Genomic DNA, 15,014 nt, shown 5'->3' on the forward strand with positions numbered 1-15,014 from the left:
CACGAAGAGAATAACGAGCGGCGCGTCTGCTCCTCACCAGTCCTAAAAGTAAAGGGGCTTGCTGGTGTCCTGCCAGGCGCCATCCCTAAAGTCTCACGGAGCCCGGTTAACTCCGCCGGTACAGGCTGCACTGCCAAGTTATGGCGGGCTCTTGGCTGGTTGTGAGGCGCTATAGGATTGACCCCCTTGAAGCCCCGCCCCTCGCTCTATAAGGACGGGTTACGGTCATTCTCGCCCACTTGCTGTGCTGTTTAATCGCCTGCTGGACTGCCGCTGAGGCTCGACCTGCTGCTGCTGCTGCTGCTGTGGTGAAATTGCGCGGGTGGAACTCCGAGGAGCTGCTGGATGCGACGCTCAAATTCTCCTGGCGAATCCAAACCCCCTAAAACGAATCTGCATGTGCTGAAAGCGGAGAGGGAACGATTCCCGACGACTGATCGCTTTTTCTTCTACTCGGCGATCCGGCTTGAGCCGTGCGGAGGAAACACTAACGGCCACCGATGGCTTTTGCGATGCTACGGCCTATGGCGGCTCATCTCATTTACCCCGACCTCAGCATGCTGTCCGAAGACGAAGAGAACCGGAGTGAAAGCGACGGCAGCTCCGATCAGAGCTACGGCTGCTGCGATTCAGAGGACAAGCGGCGGCGCATCTCCCGGAAGGCGTGCGTTGACGGAGTGCTGGGGAAGCCGCGGCAGGCGGCGAACGCCCGAGAGAGAGACCGGACGCAGAGCGTGAACACCGCCTTCAGCGCCCTGCGCACTCTCATTCCAACCGAGCCCGTGGACAGAAAGCTCTCCAAGATCGAGACCCTGCGCCTGGCGTCTTCGTATATCGCCCACCTGGCCAACGTGCTGCTACTCGGAGAGAACACCGAAGACGGACAGCCGTGCCTGACCGCGGTTTACGGGAGCCACGGCGAGCTGGATGGCAAACAGCCGCGGACCATTTGCACCTTCTGCCTCAGCAACCAGAGGAAAGGGGTAAGTGACGCTCTGGGACGGGGATGGTGGGTTTGGGGGTCTGTGTACTGTCGTCGGGTTATGTGAGGGTCACCACGGAGCTCTTACTCCCCTGGAACTGCACGTGGAGGTCATTTCTATCCGATGGGCACTTAATTGTGGTGAATGGGCACTTGGTCGTGTCGTCAGTCGCCCACCGAGAGTGAGCGCAGCTCGGGGGGCACCAACATATTTTAAGTGCTTATAGGGTTTCCAAATGTCTTAATGCCACCCTGTCTTCAAAATAAAGATGCCAGAGTGTTTCTTCAAAGCAATGTTCCCTAAAGAGTACAGCTCCTGTACGCATTTTGTAATCGGGGGCCAAAAAAAAGTGTGAAACATCGACTTTAAATGACACTCGCTACAATCACACACAGCTCGGTGTCCTTTCTCTGTCTCACATTTAAAGAGTTCTGTTTTGTCCACATGTTAAGAACCTTTTCAAAGCCTACCAAAGGAAAAAAAAACAAAACTCTTCATATGCAAAAACCTTAGAGCGAAATGGCAGGCAGTGGCGCTACGAACAACCGCAGAACACGCGGCCTCTCAACCTTCTTGGGGTCGCGACCCTCTTTTTCCTAAAACTGTCACACTCGACAGCCCGTTATACCCTGCGTCATAACCCAACGTGTCAGTATGGAACCAGGACTTCTAGGCGGGTAGTTAAAGAAATAAAGAAGAAAAAATAAAACCATGACGGCATCCCAGCTCTCCAATTCAAGCACCGCGAGTCTTGGTAATAATAATAATATTTATCATGGCAGTCTGCCGGCGGCTGCTGAGATGTCCTGCCCCGACCCCGGACCCCATGAAGGTTATATATATGTATATATAATATGTGTGTGTGTATATATGTATGTGTATGCATATATATATATATATATATATATATAGATATAGATATAGAGATATATATAGATATAGAGATAGATATAGATAGATATATATAGATATAGAGATATATATAGATATAGAGATATATATAGATAGATATAGATGGATGGATATGTCTATGTATATATCTACATCTCAATATTATCACATCACAAAGCGAAGCTATAAGTTACATTGTTATTACTAACGGTGCTTTCCGCCAGCACTCGGTGAACAGCGCGATATACAAACCTTATTATTTTTTGGCAAGCGTCGCTACAACGCGGGTATGGAGTTTTGGGTTCGAATCCCACGCCCGGACGATGTCGGTGCCAACTTTGACTTCCCCGTCTTTGGAGGTTTTTACTGCCACACCTCACTGGTTCCTGCTTGCCCTCGAAGTATTCGGGATAGACGGGGTCTGAAGATGTTGTTGTGAATAATAATAATTAATATTTGGATGACGTCTTTCTTCAAGGCGAACTTACAACATGTCATGTAATTTTATAACCCAGATCAGGGCCGCGATGGGGTTTGCTATAGAATGCCCGAGATAGCATTGGGAGCAAGTCGGGAACAAACAGAGCGCCAGACCATAGCATGACGAACAGGCACACGTGCGCATACGCGGGTCAAAGTAATGTCCCCAATTCGCCTAACCTGCATGTCTTTGGAGTTTGGATGGAAATCGGAGCCCACGGAGGTGAGATTCGCTTAGTTATTCCAATTGCAGCGCAGACAGGTGAAGCGACTTGCTCAGGGTCACACGCTGTCGTGAGTGAGATTTGAAGTCCAAACCCACTACGCCGCATCGCCTGCTGGGGGTTTCCAGCGCTCCTGCAACTTAGAATCGCAGTACAGAAGTGAAAACGACGGGGGCCACTGGTTTATTAGAGCGGTGCCATAATGGTTCTCAATTGAACTATCCATGTGAATGTTCCAGAATAAAACGCATTTAAATTCACCGGTTCCCTCAACAATAGCCGATAACGGAAGTGTGGAATCCCCAGATATTTCCGACTTTTAAATTTCATTTGTTGCCATTTAATTTTAAAATGTAATGACATAAACGAAACATTTTCAAACCTCCTTCATCCATTTTTTAGAACCGCCAGCTAACCTAACACGGACCTCCGTGGCGGTTCCTGTAGAAATTCCACTCAAACTGACGTGCAAACACAATTAAACCCAATGTCAGCCACCATTGCTAACGACTGCGCCACCCGTACGCTTTGCGGACACACGAGCGCCTTCTCAAACGCGGTAAGCTTTGACGTCATGTGTGATAATCGCCAGACGACATTCATTAGTTTAGAGCAGGGGACCCCAACTGCGGTCCTGGACGACCACAGTGGCTGCATGTTTTCACTCTAACCATTTTCTTAATGACATGTTTTTGCTGCTAATTAACTTCTTTTGAATTAATTTTAGTTTACTTTAAAAAAAAAAAAAAATTTGTCCCCCCTGAATTTCTTTGTTCCCCCTAATTAAGAAAAGGGGTTAGAATGAAAACCTGCAGCCACTGTTGTCTTTCAGGACCGGAGTTGGGGACCACTGGTTTAAGGTGTCCTCATATTGTCCATCGAAGATTGCCGCTTTGGGTGGTCGAGTCCCGCTCCTGGTCGATGTCTATGTTCCTATTATGTCGGTATGGATTTTTATGGCGTTATTTCAGTGCCACTATTCTGAGCGCACGTAAAAAAAGATTGCAAGTGCAAGTGTTGCATTTTGAAGAGAAATTTATTTTGAGCGTACAAAAGCTGAATTTGAGTGAACAAAATTCATTGCTGCGTGCAAAAAATGTATTTCAGTGTTTGCGCTTATCCATATACACACACACAATAGCACCCCCTCTCGCTCAGTTTTTTTCATTTGCGCTTGCTCGCAATGTGTTGCTTGCGCTCACAACATTCTCTGCTGCGAGCGCTCAACTCTCTGTACACCGTTATAAGTGTGCCACAAAACCAACCAATCACAGACTTGGTTTCAAAAATTCTGATTGGCTCTTACGGTCTCCAATCAGCTCGCTAGCAAAATGCAACACTTGCACTTGCAATCTTTTTTTACGTGTGCTCAGAATAGTGGCACTGAAATAACGCCATAGATTTTCGTCTCAAATCCCTAAAATCCTGTGAGGTTGAGAATGAGATGTTAGGTTAAAAAAAATCGCATACTTGAAACCCCCCAAAAAAGATGAATTAGTTGTGGAGGTACCGGGCGCTGGAATAAAGTGCAGATGAGCTCACTGAATGAATTCCTCACCTAAGATTTCACTGACTGTACCTGCCGAGAGGAGCGATTTTCCATATCGGGTTCCCAAAGACGCAATTTAGCGACCCTTCCCTGGTAATAAAGCGTAGGTGCGGTCAGATCTCGAAACGAAACACAGCCGGCGGTCTGCTTCTTCTGTACACAAGTGAGAAACTCGCGCGGAGAACAATTCAGAAAATGAACTATTGGGGGTGTTCAATTTATGTGTCAATTTTAAATTATCTTTGCTGTTAATCTTTCGTTAACCTTTGCTATTTACATTGACTGAAATTTGTTAGACTGCTACACTGACGTTCATTTATGTTTAAACAAAGCAATCTGATTATTTCCTTTCAACAGAAGCAGAATCCGTCTCAGGCACTGTTGACATTGCTCATTATATGCTAATCTCACTCAAAATTAATCGTTTTCTAATCCTCAGAGCATGGTATTCCCATTTTTCCTATAAACAGTTCAAGGAAGTTGACTGAACTTAAAATAGTGTGTCCGCGACTAGCCCATATTTGGACAAAGTCCCTCCCCTTTTATCGGCGTCACATTCCGAGGGACCTCCGCACCTTTGACTGCTTGGAAGGAAACGTAAAGTCTTTCAGGGAGTTCGTTCTTTTTTTGTCAAGTGTGCTGATTTGATTCTTTTTTGATACAAGCCACCGACTCTATCCCAAGCATGGGTCCATAACTAAGGTGACCATCCGTCCCCGTTTTCCGGGGACAGTCCCCTTTTTCGGACAACTGTCCCCACTCAGAAACACGTTCCCGGTTTAAGATTTCGTCCCCGGTTTCAGCTGGTTCACTTTTTTGAATGTATCTCATCACCACGATAATTTGAACTCGGCGCGCGTGCGCGGTGTTTTGACGGAGGTTAGGCTTTACCGCATCCTGCAACTTTGGCGAGGAATCACGTGATAAGCTTTCGCTTTGTACTCTGTAGTGTTTAGGGTCCCAACTCGTGATCTGTAGATCGTGTCAATTTCGACATTTTTGAAGATGCCAGGAAAATAAAACATGTACATTATCAGTAAACGGAATTGTAAGTTTAATGTCCATACAAAAATGTTGTTTCTTGAACTGATGCAGACTATACAGAATGTACTTATGATTTACAAAATTGTCCACATTTCCAGTCCTTGCACGATCTTGCGTTAAGTTTTGCTTGTTCTTGTACGCTAGCACGTCATAATGAAACTGCATTTTCACAACCAGGCTCCTCTAGCCATCCACCATGTCCCCGGAATGGCCCAAAAAAATTCTGGTCACCTTACCTTAACGGACTTTTATTTTTCTTTGGAATACAAACAACCATTTAAATATGGAGAGAGGTCTGTTGCACACAATACGAGAGCGTACAGGTTCAGTTTGTCTCAGAAAGGCGTTTATTTCTGAACCACTAATTCCATAGACATATACAGACGTGTATATAATTCGATGTCTACAACTAATCCCGCCAGAAACTCATCCTCTAACCCCAAACACTTTACGGCAAACAAGAACACACTGTCGTAAAATGTACATACTGCAAAAATAAGTCGTTTGAAACGGTCATATCTGCACAAAATGGAAATCTTTACTGTCTGGTAAGCTGTGTAGGGCCGTGGAGTCGCCAACTCCGACTCCTCCATTTGTAATCGGACTCGCATATTCACTACGGTAGTTGAAAGCGCACAACACATCAGGCACTTCGTCACCGCCATCCAGGGGGTCTTCGGGCTGCTTTTTGGTGTGGCTTACAAACGTTCAGTAACATTAAACGTAACCATACAACATTAAAGAAAAGCTAATTTTTTATCGAACTTCTAGGGTTTAATCGAATTATTATATGCGGAATTCGAAACCTTTTAACACATATTACCATTTACACTTGGTCGGAGTCGAGACGTTTTTACAGATTCTAATTCCAGTAACCCAATAAAAAGCAAACCGGAGCTTAGTCGGCGCTGCACACAATCGTTAAAAAAAGAAAGAAAGAAATCGGGAACCAGAATGTTTTACAGATTCGTTATCAGGTATTCATAATGTCACCGGTTATGGACAGACAGACAGACCGAACTTTATTTGTCCGCAGGGGGAGGTTTGGCATTTTACAGAAGGTGTTTAAATGAATACATAGAAAGAAAGAAAGAAAGAAAATGGGCGGCATGGTGGCGCAGTGGTAGTGCTGCTGCCTCGCAGTTAGGAGTTCGGTTCGCTTCCCGGGTCCTCCGGGCGCTCCGGTTTTCTCCCACAATCCAAAGACATGCCGGTTAGGTGGACTGGCGATTCTAAATTGGCCTTAGTGTGAGCTTGGTGAGTTCGTTTGTGTCCTGCGGTGGCTTGGCACCCTGTCCGGGATTGGTTCCTGCCTTGTGCCCTGTGTTGGCTGGGATTGGCTCCAGCAGACCCCCGTGACCCTGTATTCGGATCAGCGGGTTAGAAAATGAATGGATGGATAGAAAATGCACTTTATAACAGATAGATGAAAGGCACTATAAATAGATTGAGAAGGCACTGTATAACAGATACACATAGATAGATGAAAGGTATTATAAAATATAGATAGATAGCCATGGACACTGTGAGAGGGACTTTAAAGTCACAGGGCTTATGGGCAACTTCAGAACACAGCAAGAGAGAAAAGAACGGGAAGTCAAACTCGTGTTAAAATTGAATACATTACCACATGGCTTGAATAGCGAGATATGAGGACTGCTTGCATCTCTCAGACTGACACAGATAACACAATGTTTTGAGAAACTCATCACAAACGTCAGACGACTTTATTAGACAGTTATCTTCTCCAAAGATCTTGACCATACATTGTTCTTCTCTCTCTTGTTAAATGAACCCAAGCCTTAATGAATCTATTAATTTGTACATTTAAGATTTCTCATTTAAAGATTACCTTATGTTGTTTCTTGTCCTAGCGTGGATATAAACACAGGGAACTCCAGTTTCTGTATTACATCTTTGCCTGAAGAAGGGACCTGAGTTGCCTCAAAAGCTGGCATATTGTAATCTTTTTAGTTAGCCAATAAAAGGGGTCATTTTGCTTGGCTTTTCTCTAAACCAGGGCTGTCGAACTCCAGTCCCGGAGGGCCGCAGTGGCTGCAGGTTTTCATTCTAACCATCTTCCTAATTAGTGACCAGTTTTTGATGCTAATTAACTTCTTTATCCTCAGCTTTAATTAGCTCGACTCCGGCCCCTTAGTTGTTTTTTCCTTAATCAGCAGCCGGACAGTAATGAGACATAAAACAAGCAGGACATGAGCAGCTCACCTGTACCCACCAAACAACATCTGACAATAATGATGAAGGTCTCAGTAAGGTCGATCCCTCGGGTTACCAAAACATTTTAGGAGTTCTTAGAAAGAAAAAAAAAACAGAATATCAACAGTTATTTTTGGAAATGTCTGCTGTGGCAAAAAAACATGGCAGAAACAAGCCATGGAATTGAATAACGAGTTTAATTAACAGCAAGAATCAGCTTCTCATTAAGGAACCGGTTGGAGTTTGAAGCCCCAATTTAGCTGGTCATCTGTTGGCTCGTTTCAGGTCTCATTTCTGTTTGGCTATCATTTAATGAAGAAAAGACTCAACTCAGAAGACTTGAAAAAATAGAGGGAAAGGAAGTTAATTAGCAGTGAATACTGGGCACTGATTAGGAAAAGAGCAAGAGTGAAAACCTGCACCCACTGCGGCCCTCCAGGCCTGGAGTTCGCCACCTGTGCTCTAAGGCACTATATAATAGATAGACCAGTAGACAGATATTAAAGGCACTATACAACAGATAAACACATAGACAGATGAAAAGCACTTTAAATAGATGAGGCGCTATAAAAACTGATAGCTGGATATTTTTGAAAACAAACTTTATTGAAATGGGGGGGCGCAGTGGGTGGCGCTGGCTTCTCCCTGTGTGGAGTTTGCATGTCCTCCCCGTGTCCTCCCACAGTCCAAAGACATGCAGGTGAGGTGCATTGGCGTTTCTAAATTGGCCCGTGTGTGTGGGTGTGTGTGCCCTGCTGTGGGCTGGCGCCCTGCCCGGGGATTTGTTCCTGCCTTGTACCCTGTGTTTGCTGGGATTGGCTCCAGCAGACCCCCGTGACCCTGTGTTTGCACATAGTGGGTTGGAGACCAACTGACTGACTGACTGACTGACTACTTTATTGAAATTGTCACAGGAAAAAAAAAGTAAACCAATCGCAATCCTAATTCTAAGCTAACATTGTGGACACGTTCCTAAAGGTGAGCACCCTGTCCTCTATCAGTTTCATAGCTAGACAGATAGATGAAAGGCGCTATAAATCATAGATAGCTAGAAAGGGCACTATAACTGAATGGACAAATACATGAATGAATACACACACACACACACCACCGAATGACTACAGAGCAAGAAAATTCAAAAGAAAGTAGAGAAACGTCAGACTTTGCAGTCCCTGCAGTTACGCAGGCGTATTGCTGTTGCTATGAAGGACCACCCCGTCCCCCAGTTACACAGGCGTATTGCTGTTGCTATGAAGGACCACCCGTCCATTCCACCGTAGCCCCCAGTCACACTACTTGACTTGCGGTTTTGCTGAATGGTTTCTCCGTTATATCGTATCACAGACAGAGGATGGGCAGCGTTGCTCATAATTGATCTAAATACACAAAGGTTCTTTTCTGGAACCTTCTTGTGGACAATTCCTTTGGGAACCATAACTGCTTCACCCTTGACTTCGCTCTGAAGATCTGCCCGGGCGCCTGGTACGCTAGAAGAACATCTTTGTCTTTGTTTCCTTGACACATTCCTGCTACGGTTACTTGACAAATGCAATCAAACCAAAAGGGAACTTGTGTGGCACTGAGAGGACCGCGAGACGCTTAGCCGACCTTATAAGAGATGGAGCCGCCGTCCACAACTTGAGAAAGCAGGAAATTAAGTTTAACAAAAATATGCATCCTCAACTAAAAAGGAAAAAGTCTGGGGGTTGATTTGTTTCAAACCAGTTTTGTTAAACTTGACTTGCATGTATGGAATGTTTTTTGATTTGAATGAAATAAAATATTTTTTAAAACGGACATACATAATTTAAGTTTAATATACGGGTTTGGTTCCCTTAATTTTACTTAAGGATGTTCATTTTTAATTAGTTTTAATTAGAAGCACTTTATCAATCCCATGGAGAAGTGCAGATGGATAAAGCAGCAGAAACATAAAAAAAAGCAAGAATACGGACTCACAGGACACATAATATAGCCAATCAATCGATCAATAAATAAAAATAAACTTAACGAGTACATCGGGAGGAAGCACTGAATTACCTGATAACAGTGGGCAGAGAAGACCCCGAGCGGCGCTACTTCATAGCACACCGCAGTAGAATGAGAGAGAGAGAGAGAGAAAGAGGAGAGAGTGGGCGAGCGAGAGAGAGAGACAGACAGAGAGCGGGCGAGAGAGAGACAGAAATAGGGAGAGAGCGAGAGACAGAGAGACAGAGAGGAGAGAACGGGCGAGCGAGAGAGAGAGAGACAGAGCGGGCGAGACAGAGAGAGGAGAGAGTGGGCGAGCGAGAGAGAGACAGACAGAGAGCGGGCGAGAGACGGAGAGGAGAGAGAAGAGAGAGAGGAGCGGGCGAGAGAGAAGAGAGAGAGGAGCGGACGAGAGAGAGACAAAGCACTCACGGTGGGCGAGCCCCAGACACACTCACTGCAGGCTCAGCTTGGCTTTTCTTGATCTGTTGGGTCGCCTACCAAACATTACAGATTTCCATTTTAGGAAGCTTTTAAAAACTCAAAGTGCCAACTTCATATTAAGAGAACTCTTCCCATTTTTGACTTTAAGTGTAAAACCTGACATGTCAGAGCAAGTAGTGTGGTAGACAGAAGAACATTGAAGACCTTCAAAACTCGACTTGATGTTACTTTAGGAGAATGAAGTGCACATGACTGGCGGGCTTCGTTGGGCTGAATGGTCCGTCCTCGTCTGGATTGTTCTAACAATGGGAGGTAAGAAACTTCAAAGTATCCCTCATGAGGAGGACATAGGAGTCGTAGTGGAATCGACACCATCAACTGGCAGGCCGTGTTCAGAGAACATTAAAGAGGCTAACAGACTGCCAGGTTATATAGCACCTTGATGTGTGGAGTTCAAGTCACAGGAGGGTCTGCTCAGGCTTTATAACACACTGGTGAGGCCTCATCTGGAGTCCCACCAGACATAACAGCAGAAGAAAAGTTCCAGAGAAGATCAACTCGGATGATTCAGGACTACAGGGGATGAGTTATGAGGAAAGATTCAAAGATCTAAGCCTTAAGGAGATGAAGAGGAGACCTGACTGAAGTGTTTAAAGTGATGATGTGAATGAGTCCAGTGGGTCGAGACTTCATCAAGAACACGGGGACACGGCTGGAAACTTGTGAAGGGGAAATTTCACACAAACATTAGGAGGTTTTTCTTCACACAGAGAACCACAGACACATGGAGTAAGTGACCGAGTAGTTTGGTGGACTGTAGGGGCCTTCAGAACTCGACTTGATGTTATTTTAGAAGCACTAAGTGGATGGGACTGACGAGCTTTGTTGGACTGAATGACCTGTTCTCATCCAGATTGTTCTGATGTTAAAAATGAAACCAATAAAAAAAATGTAAATGACCATTACCCATGAAGTCATCCCAGGCAGTGGGTCTGCACACACATACAAGCCACCTTAGCAGGATGAGTTTAGTGAGATGAGGCGTGAAACCAGAGTGTTCTGGTGGAACCTCACCACATACATGATGTGGACAAGATCCAGTAATAAGTGAACAGGATTTGATCCTAGGATTCTGGTGCTGAGAGACTGAAGCACTTGTCCATCCATCCATCTTCTTAACATGCTTATCCAGGGCAGGGCTGTGGGGCAGATGGAGCCCATCCCAGCAGGCACTGGGCACAAGGTACACTCTTAAAACTACTGCTTCTTTAATGAAATTGTACTGGGTTGTGTGGTTCCACATTGAGCCAGGGCTTTTCACAGAGTTGTTTGGAGTGTTCCTTTTGTTGTCCTCATTGTGTAGGTCAGCCCACCATACTGGCTCACCACAAGCTGGACCTTCCATTTAAATTACAATCGATTTGAAACCCCAAACAGGTGAGCTTCACCAACGAGAACAGGCCATTCAGCGCAACAAAAGCTCACCAGTCCTGTCCAACTGTCCACTTGATTCCTCCAAAATAACATCAAGTCGAGTTCTGAAGGACCCTAAAGTCCTGCTGTCCACTGGGTCACTTACTCCATGTGTCTGTTGTTCTCTGTGTGAAGAAAAATCTCCTAATGTTTGTGTGAAATTTCTCCTTTGCAAGTTTCCACCTGCGTCCCCGTGTTCTTGATGAACTCATTTTAAAGTCGCCGTCTCAAGCAGCAGGATGAATTCCCTTCATAATTATAAACACTTTAATCAGGTCTCCTCGTAATCTTATTTTGCATAAATTAGGGAGGCTCAGCTCTTTAACGCTTTCCTCCTAACTCATCCCCTGTAGCCCTCAATCAGCCCAGTTGCTCTTCTCTGGACCTTCTCTTGTGCTGCTGTGTCCTTATGGAGACCAAACCTGCACCCAGGACTCCAGATGAGGCCTCACCAGTGTGTTGTAAAGTTTGAGCAGAACCTCCTGTGACTTGTACTCCGCACATCAGGGCGCTATATAACCTGACAGTCTGTTAGCCTTCTTAATGGCAGTAGATAGTGATAAGGCCACTACGACTCCTAAGTCCTTTTCATGAGGGATACTTTGAAGTTTCAGACCTCCCATTGTGTATTCAAATTAGAACAATCAGGGTGAGAAGAGGCCATTCAGCCCAACAAAGCTCGCCAGTCCTGTCCATTTCATTCTTCTAAAATAACATCAAGTCGAGTTTTGAAAGTCCCCAAAGTCCTCCACACTACTTGGTCACTTACTCCATGTGTGTGGTTCTCCTTCTTACACAGACTTCCTAATGTTTGCGTGAAATTTCCCCTTCACAAGTTTCCAACTGTGCCCCCATGTTCTTAGTTAACTCATTTTAAAGACACCGTCTCGATCCACTAAACTAATTCCCTTCATCATTTTAAACACTTCAGTCAGATCTCCTCTTCATCTCCTTAAGGCTCAACTCTTTTAATCTTTCCTCATCACTCATCCCCTGTAGCCCCTCAATCAGCCCAGTCGCTCTTCTCTGGACCTTCTCTTGTGCTGTTATGTCCTTTTTGTATCCCGGAGATCAAAACTGCACCCAGGACTCCAGGTGAGGCCTCACCCAGTGTGTTATAAAGCTTGAGCAGACCCTCCTTGGATGTTCTTTCCAAAACTTTCCACATTTTTAAATAATTTGTTATGTTCGTATCCTGCCCACTACACATTAAAGACTTCTGTTTGGTCCACATTGTGAGGACCTTTCCAAAGCCCAAAGTGTCAATTTCATATCCGTTCTTCAGGTGAGACGTTAAAAAACCGAGGCCCTGACCCGCTGTGGTCATTAAAGATCCCTGGGCATCCTTCATAAAGGGTGGTGTGTGTCCTGATGTCCTGGCTAAAGGGCCCACCATGGCCTTGTCATTCTAATAATCCCCTGTCTCTCTCTCTCTCTCTCTCTCTCTCTCCCACGTCACCACCTAACAGCTGAATGTACTTCTGCAAAATGGCTGCCATCGCACCAGCCAGGTGGGCGCTACATGTTGGTGGTGGTGCTTGAAGTGACACCCTCATCAATGAGTAGTGAGAAAAATGCTATATAAATATAAAGTATTTATAATAATAATAATAACAACAACAATAGAAACAACAACAATAGAAACAACAACAATAATAACTTATTATTATTGTTGTTGTTATTTTTATTATTCATAATATTAATAATATTGGCTCCAGCAGACTACCGTCACCATGTAGTTAGGATATAGCGGGTTGGATAATGGATGGATGGATAATATTAATAACAATAATAACAATATGTATTATTGTTATTTTTATTATTATTATAACAATTATTATAACAATAACAATAACAACAATAAATATAATTATTATTATTAATAAAAATAATAAAAACAACAATCATATTTATTATTGTTGTTGTTATTATTATTATTATTCATTGTAATAATAACAATTATCATTATTATGATGCAGAGAGCCCTTCACAGGCTTTGTCAAGCAGTGGAACCACACAATCCACTAAAGCACCCGCCCGCCTGCCCGCCATTAAAGATCCAGGGTGTAAACTCCTGCCACTTTAGTAGGCTCTGACCTCTGACCTCTGCTAGAACATACTAGATGAACTCAATGCTTGTGGTTAGCGATGCTGCCTTTGTTTTTAAAGATAATTTCTAATGCCAACTGAGTAGTCATTTTTGGGGGCCATGGCCTGCCCTCTCTGTGTGCCCTCTCGTTTCTAACGCGTTGTCACTCCGCAGGTGAAGGGCAGCAGGGACTGCCTGAAGATGAGGGCGGTGAGGATGAGCCGCAGATAACACGTCTGCTGTCTTCTCCGGTGGGCTTCTCCCTTCCCTTGTGACTGGCATCACTGCAGCTGCCGTGCAAGGAGAGACCAGGCTGGAAAGCGAAGGCGGACATTTCAAGTAAGACGGATGCGGGACTTGTGTTTTAGGTCTGCTTGTTGAACACACTGAAGGACGTCAGTCCACCATTTGTGACATGAGTGCCACTTTCACACTTTAATGCAGAGCATCAAGGGGTTGATATTATCCGTTGAATTAGAGGCGCGGTTATTTTTATATTCATTTTGTAAACTTTTTTTTTGTTGTTGTTGCTGTTGTTTTTTTGTCTTCAGAATTAAAATAAAGTTTTTATTTTTGTTCACGAGTTGTCTTACGCCTTTATTATTAATAATTTCACTCCGAGGGTTTCCATTTCAAACGACGCTTTGTAATTTGTTGTGACTTAACGTGCACATGCTTGGGTATGTGACACTGGCAGTGTGCCTGCGTGACACCCGTGGCGATCAATGACTCAAAACGGAATTTTACATTTTTTGCCCACCAGTCCACACTCAGCATCCCATAATAACAAAGTGAGAGCACGCTTTCAGAAAGGCGTGTGAAATCCCGGTGAGCGTCCCACAGTTTAGGCTCAGTGTGTGACCATGAGAAGCTGCCGACGTGACGGCCGTCTTCTGGTGGGCTGCGAATGGGGAGAGTGAGGGTCCGGCCTGCCACCCAGATAAATCGGAGACCGGACCCCCACACTTTATTTAATATCACACCTTCCTGAAATGGGCCCGTCTCGCGGCTCTTTACGTGTGGAAAGCTTTTGTCTACGGCGGGTGAGTTTAGGGGGTCACATGACTCGCTTAGCCAATCAGCATTGTGCAATGAACAGGTGGCCTTGAGGTATAATATAGCGCCTTTAGTATGTGAATTTCCCCTTGGGGATTAATAAAGTTTCTAAATCTATCTATCTATCTATCTACAGGGTGATCCAGATCTAATTATGCAGATCCAGATCATTTGAATGACTTTGATTTATGCGGGGACGATTCCAGTTTGGCATGAAGATGATTCTTCATGTCGTCATTTTGCAAACTTCTCGATCCGGGATTTGCGGATGATTTTCTATGTAATAAACCACCCTATATTATATACTGCCTTTCACATCTATCTATCTATTATTATAGTGCCTTTCACATCTATCTATCTACATTATATAAAGGTATCCCAGTATTGTTAATTCTCTTGAAATGGGACCACTGTGCACATCACGAGATTCCCCCTTTACCTTGAACTACATGATGACGACATCACGGGGACTGAAAATGCACAATTGTGGAATTCTGTGATGCCTTTATGTTGTAATAATCCAGCAACACTCTAAACAGGTGTTATATAATGGAAGTACTGGGGGGTGAAGTGACTCCTCCAAGGTCTCTGGTGGG

General features: G+C 44.5%; 1 protein-coding gene across 1 annotated transcript; it reads left to right on the forward strand.

Annotated features, from left to right (window-relative positions):
* Window positions 1-225: 225 nt before the first annotated feature.
* Window positions 226-13,889, forward strand: tcf15 (transcription factor 15). The gene is made up of 2 exons (XM_039767350.1): window positions 226-983; window positions 13,537-13,889. The coding sequence occupies exons 1-2, from the start codon at window positions 501-503 to the stop codon at window positions 13,591-13,593; spliced, it is 540 nt and encodes a 179-aa protein (XP_039623284.1). The 5' UTR covers window positions 226-500; the 3' UTR covers window positions 13,594-13,889.
* Window positions 13,890-15,014: the final 1,125 nt, after the last annotated feature.

The sequence above is a fragment of the Polypterus senegalus genome, chromosome 10 (assembly GCF_016835505.1).
Source record: "Polypterus senegalus isolate Bchr_013 chromosome 10, ASM1683550v1, whole genome shotgun sequence".
Taxonomy (NCBI): Eukaryota; Metazoa; Chordata; class Cladistia; order Polypteriformes; family Polypteridae; genus Polypterus; species Polypterus senegalus.